The 6,713-nt window shown below is 41.3% G+C and overlaps 1 protein-coding gene across 1 annotated transcript in view; it reads right to left on the bottom strand.

Annotated features, from left to right (window-relative positions):
• fgfrl1a (fibroblast growth factor receptor like 1a) overlaps positions 1–6,713 on the bottom strand; it is a 284,761-nt gene that overhangs the window by 23,841 nt on the left and 254,207 nt on the right. The window contains exon 5 of the mRNA XM_048603120.1: positions 982–1,266. Coding sequence (XP_048459077.1) covers positions 982–1,266 — 285 coding nt within the window. The remainder of the gene's footprint in view (positions 1–981; positions 1,267–6,713) is intronic.

Below are 6,713 nucleotides of genomic sequence, written 5' to 3'. Positions count from 1 at the left end.
CATAGGAGCAGGAAGCCTTCCTGCTCCTATGATGCTGCTTGGCCTGCTGTGTTCATCCAGCTCTACACCTGGTTATCTTAGATTTAGTTGAAATGGCACAATGATCCGAAGCCTCTTCTTGTACTTGCATTAACGTTGGCTGGTTCAGTGAATTAAGAGAGGGCTCCTACAACAGGTGGAATTGCACTATTACACAGCTCAGTGTCTTAAATATGTGAGAGACAGAGTGCAAGAGAGAGCCAAAGAGTTGCGAGTGTCCTATCACAAAACTGAGAAAGTGGGTCCAGCACTGCAAGCAATCCCTGATATCTTCAAATTCCTCCCGACGTTCCTAGGACGTCACTCTGGAAATCTAAAAAAAATTTTTCTCTAAACTTGAGCCCTGTATTTTCTGAATCTGGTATTGAATGGATTGGAGCTAGCTAGCCTTGACAGGAGGGAAAACACCGAGGGAAAGGTGGCTATGAGGGGCCAGGGGAGAAACCAATGAATCCAGCAAATCTCTTATCAGATCCTAAAATCAACTGTTTTTCAATTAAAACCATCAGTAAACTACTTCTTTAACAGTTCTGTTATTTTTAAGAAAAGGCAAAAAAAAACTAAGCTTTGAATCCCAAGCAAAAGTAAAACATGGGAAGAGTAAATTGCTTTTTGATGCAAAATGCCACATTAAATAAAAAGTTGACTTGAGTTTTTGCTTTTTTCTGTGTTAGAGTGCAGAAATAAAGCCACCACATCTGACAGTGGGATGAGGCCTGATTTGAGTTTTGTATCTCTGCTCCTGTGTTTAGAATGAAAACACATTTAGCATCTGCACAACCTTATCACTACCAGATGTGCAACGTGCTCCAGGTTGGAATCTCTTGGAGCGCAGCAGAGACTTGGCCATGTGGTTCTCATTGTGAGCATAAAGACCGCTTGCAACTGTCTTCAAATGGGCCATTATTTTTTATCCCTTTTTAAATCCAGTGCAGTACTTACGGATTACTTCGACCTTGTACGTTGCATTGATTTCGCCCGCTCTGCTGAAGACACGGCACGTGTACTTCCCACTGTCTCCAGGCCGCAAGCTCTTCAGGGTCAAAGTCCACTTCTTCTTCTTGGCATCGCCCATGTCCTGAAGGATGAGAGGCTTGTTGTCCTTCAGCCAGGTGATATCGGGCTGGGGGTATCCACTTGCAGCACACTTCAACCGGACCGAGCTGCCCACAGGACGGGCAATCACTCTGCGACGCATTTTGGTGGGTTGTGTAAACCTGGGTCTCACTACAAATCACCAAAGAAAAACTTTTACATCTCTGTTGCATAAATGTGTATCCGCTTGATTAGAAATAACTTAAATAGGAAGAGAATTTATATGTCTTAATTCACCTAGGTAATCCAAGTGCAAGGACGATTTTGTAGCATTATTTGGCTGTTCTGGTTCAGAAACCTGTCCCATGAGACACTTAATGTATTCAGATAAAAATTCTTTATTGGCTTTGCAGGTCAGATATAGGTCATTACTCCTGACAGATCCATGTGGCTTTTATCCTTCAAAGATGCCCTTTCACCTGACTTCACATCACCTATCACCATATCATCCTATTCCACAGGAGACAATGGCCTAGTGGTATCACTATTCGACTCTTAACCCAGAGACTCCAGGTAATGTTCTGAGGACATGGGTTCGAATCCTACCATGGTGAAATTTGAATTTAATAAAAATCTGAAATTAAGAGTCTAATGATGACCATGGATCCATTGTCAATTGTTTGAACATCCATCTGGTTCATTGATGCTCTTTAGGGAAAACTGCCTTCTTTCCTGGTCTGGCCTACATGTGACTCCAGACCCGAAATGTTAACTCTGTTTTTTCCTTCACAGATGCTGCCAGACCTGCTGAGCTTTTCCAGCAACTTTGTTTTAGATCATATAGAATCCAGGAGGAGCGAGCCATTTGGATACAAAATTGGTTTGAAGGTAGGAGACAGAGGACGGTGGTGAGGATTGTTTGTCAGACTGCAGGCCTGTGACCAGCAGTGTGCTGCAAGGGTCAGTGCTGGGTCCACTGCTTTTTGTCATTTATATAAATCATGCGGATGTGAATATAGGAGGTATGGTTGGTAAGTTTGCAAATGACAAAATTAGTGGTGTAGTGGACAGTGAAGAAGGTTATCTCAGAGTACAAAATGACCTTGATCAGATGGGCTGAGGAGTGACAGCTGGAGGTTAATTTAGGTAATTGTGAGGTGTTGCATTTTGGTAAGACAAACCAGGACAGGACTAATATGTTAATGGTAGGTCCATCGGAAGTGTTGCCAAACAAAGAGACCTTGGAGTGCAGGTTAATAGTTCATTGGAGGTGGAGTCACAGGTAGACAGGGTAGTGAAGATGATGTTTGGTACACTTGCCTTTATTGGTTAGTGCATTGAGTATAGGAGTTGGGAGTCATGTTGTGGCTGTACAGGACAATGGTTAGGCCACGTTTGAAATATTGCGTTCATTCTGATCTCCCAGCTAAAGGAAAGTTGTTGCTAAACTTGAAAGGGTACAGAAAAGATTTACAGGGATGTTACCAGGGTTGGAGGGTTTGAACTATGGAGAGATGCTGAATAGGTTGGGATTATTTTCCCTGGAGCATTGGAGGCTGAGGGGTAACCTTATAGATATTTATAAAATCATGAGGGGCATGGATTGGGTGAATACCCAAGGTCTTTTTCCCAGGATAGGGGAGTCCAAAACTAGAAGACATAGGTTTAAGATGAGAGGGGAAAGATCTAAAATGGACCTAAAGGGACAACTTTTTCGCCAGAGGGTGATGCGTGTATGGAATGAGCTTCCAGAGGAAGTGATGGAGGCCAGCACGATTACAATTTTAAAAGGCGTCTAGATGGGTATATGAATAGGAAGGGTTTAGAGGGATCTGGGCCAATCACTGGCAAATGGGACTAATTAATTTAGGATATCTGGTCAGCATGGACGAATTGGACTGAAGGGTCTGTTTCCATGCTGTACAACTTTATGACAAACAACATATGAGAAACAAATTGCTAACTTAATCATAACTTATTGTGTTAGGATTTACTCAGTTATCTCAAGAGTTACCTTTAAATCCTAAAAAGGTGGAAAAAATAGAAAGCAAAAATGTATTTGGCAATTAATTTTCTGCGTTTGTATTGCCATTGGGATCCTTGCCGACACAACTACAGATTGGAAAAATCACTCACTCTGCCAGAAACCTTTTAACATGTGGGCAAAGTTCCCTGAATCCAACTCAAAAAGGAATAAGCCCCACCATTGTCTGTAGACCCTTTTCTTAAGCGGGTGTGTATGTGCGTGTGTGCATGCATGCGTGTATCTTGATGTGACAGTTACCAGTAACTACACTGGCATAGTGTCTGCAACATGTATCCCCAAAATGTGTCACACAGGCAAAAGGAAAATTATTGCAATCCAAGGGAAGACAGATTATAAGGAGTGACTAAAAGCTCGAGCAGAGGTGGTTTTGAAGAATAGTCTTGAATGGAAATACAAAGGCTGGATTTAGAGAACAGTTCCAACAAAACAGATGTAGATACTCCCATGTTCTTAATTAACTGTACCTTTACTTCCTAATTTAGCTTTTAACAGCACTTTCCAAATACTGCTTCCAATTATAATGACAATCAATCATGAGGAGAGCAACATCTGATTGCTGTTTATTGACTTTGTAAATATATATTGATGAACTTGCTCAACCAGAAAAATCCTTCACTTCATAAATGAAATTGGTCCCTTGGAAGCATAACAGGCAGGAAAATCTATGCAGCTAATGGTATCTGTCAGCACTTGGAAATCAGTGAAAGTTTTACAACACAGAAGGCCATTTGGCCCATCAGATCTGTGCCAGTTGATGAGGAGCGACCCAGTATTGTCCCATTTGCTCACTCTAGGTCTGTATCCCTGCAGATCACAGCTCTTCAAGTCAATGTTTACGGACTTTTTAAAAATGGAGACAGTTTCTATCTCTACCATCAGACAGTGAGCTCCAGGTCCCAACCAGCTGCTGGGTGAATAAAAAACATTTCCTCATTCTCCCTCATTTCCAGTGATCAGCCACTTCAAATCTCTCCCTTTTTCAAAATGATCACCAAACTGTGTCAAGTGCTTCATTTCTGACCCTCTCCCGAGGTACTGAACTCCTTTTGACACTCTTTGCAAAACGACAAAGGGGTCATTAACCTGAAACTTATCTGCCTGTCATAAACAGGGAATATGGTCAATTAAAACCCAACACTATCCAATTCAAAATTCCATAGCTGGTAGATGGATGAAGTGTATTCCTAATTTGATCATGGCACATTGAAACAAACCTACAAGGAACAAAGAGTAGGCCACTCAGCCCTTCAACTTTTCTCTACCATTCAATAAAATTGTGGTTGAACAAATTTCAACCTCAATTCTAAACTCCTGCATGCCCCTGACAATCAGTCAACACCCAACTGCATTTTAACTGGGGACAGAAGCCTGGAAGACTCCATGCCTTTGTTGCCTGATCTAAGCTGGTCTGTAACTAGTCTGCACATAGAGGGTCACCAAGGTAACTATAACATTTATCTGTGGGATGAAGTGGAGCAGAATTCATTAACCTTTCCTCCAACGTCCTCCTATCCATCACCTTCATTCCATTTTGGACTTCTTCGAGGCTCACTGCAATCCTCTGTATCTGGCTCTCTCCCTAAGGTTCTACTTTTTGCATCTATTTCTTGCAATTCCTTGATTAGGTGTTTCCTTAATGTCTTTTATTTCTTCGATGCTTCTGTTTATTACTTTGAGATGATCTACAACTTTAAACTATCGGTGCATCCCCTCAGAGCAGCAGAAATAGATCAGTCAGCACTTCAAGTGGGTCCTGCCATTCACGTAGAATAAAGTAAGAACTAGCAGCTGAACAGCACACAGGGCATCCCAAAGTACTTCAGAGCTGATGATGTACTTGTAAAGTGTAATTATGCTAGTAATTAGCTCATTACTCAATGTTTGAATGTTAAGGCAACACAATGAATATTTACGCTAGCAGTTCTCAAGACGCTTTACGTTCTAGTAACATTGTGGTGAATCTGTCAGATTCTGCCTCTAAGATCAATACTTCCTTCCTGAGGTTTGGTGCCAAAATTGTACAACTGGAACATTGCTCCCACACTCCAACCTACTCAAAATAAAGGCCAACATTTCTTTCTGATTACATTGTGACTACGCACCAGTTTCTAGTGATTCTCACTCATTGATGACATCTAAATACATCCTTCGATACTGTTACTCATTTCTCACCACAAGAAAACAGTTTCAGTTTTTTTATATGTGGAGGATAATCTCATACAATGAGGTCCATTTGCCAAACTGTTACTCCATTACTCAGCCAGTTTATCCCTTTATCACTTTCTGCTCCCAGCTACACAACTTTCAGTGCCTCTTAATTTAATTTCATCCGCAAACTGGGAGAAACAATTGTTTATTCCTTAATAAAAATAACCGGCAAGATGAAAGGGTCTTTGACAAACACCAGTTCCCATATCTTTCCAAATCAGGATTTGCTGCCTTTATCCTCATGGTAGCTCATACTTCCCAATCATTTGCCAACCCATGTCACAAGGATATCTCCAGCTCTGTGCAGCTTCGTTTTTGCTAATTATCTCTTTTTGCAGAACTTTCCAATAGCCTCCTAACTGTCCATCTAAACAACCCCCTACGCACCATGTTAGTGAGCCTCAAAAGTTAAACTGAGTAAGCTCAGTGCAACCAACATTCAAAAAAATCTATGCTGACATAATTTGTCATATCATTGTTGACCAAACACTTAATCCCCAGTGACAAAATCCTGCAGGTCACTATTAAACTGATAAGGCACCAGAATCAGTTTGCTCTTCCTTTGCAATTTTATAATCTAGAGGCACAATTCATTTTTCTTTATATCAAATGCTAAGGATATGGGGAGAAAGCGGGAACAGTGAAGAGAGTTGGATGGTCAGCCATGATCATCATGAATGACAGAACAGGCTGGAAGGGCCTACTCCTGCTCCTATCTTCTATGTTTCTACATATACTTAGCTTTTCATTGTGCCTTTTATGTTTCGGCTCTTCCAAGGGACCAGACCCAAAATGATTCTTCTTCCGTTCTCTATCTATGTACTTGTTGTGTGCCTCCAATGTATTTGGGATGATTTTAAACATTGCCTGCCCAAAAGAAACCATGTGTGGGTAGGGGTGGAGAAGGACACGTCAAATTGCTGATGGGACCCAGGCTTCCCACACCAGCCTGTGCAATCCCTGCCAAATTCTCATCCATGCAACCACTTCTCCATATCAAGCACTGCCTATTTGGTTTCTGATGATAGCCTGTTGGTTTCTGAGCTCAATTGGGTTCATGCACTCAGGACACAAGTTAAAATCTCCCAGGTATCAAGCTGCTGCTGTCTCCACTCCCTCTGACTCATTCTTCAGACTAATATCTGGACCTTTCAGTTCCAACATTGGAGTTTTATTGGAGGCAATTTTAACTCAATGAATATCAGAAGTAAAACTGACAATGAAAAGTTGGAACGTGTGGGTTAATTTCACAATCAGTGTAGAGCCATGATCAGAGAGAGTGCAAGTCAAATACAGGTATAACATTTTTATTCTGTTTGACATTTTGCAGGGCCCAGGATAATTCAGGAAAGAGCAATTTTTTTTCCTAGAAATAAATCAAATG

The sequence above is a fragment of the Rhincodon typus genome, chromosome 1 (assembly GCF_021869965.1).
Source record: "Rhincodon typus isolate 14 chromosome 1, sRhiTyp1.1, whole genome shotgun sequence".
Classification (NCBI taxonomy): Eukaryota; Metazoa; Chordata; class Chondrichthyes; order Orectolobiformes; family Rhincodontidae; genus Rhincodon; species Rhincodon typus.
The sequence above is the reverse complement of the archived record's forward strand: the minus strand, read 5'-3'. Positions and strand labels throughout refer to the sequence as shown.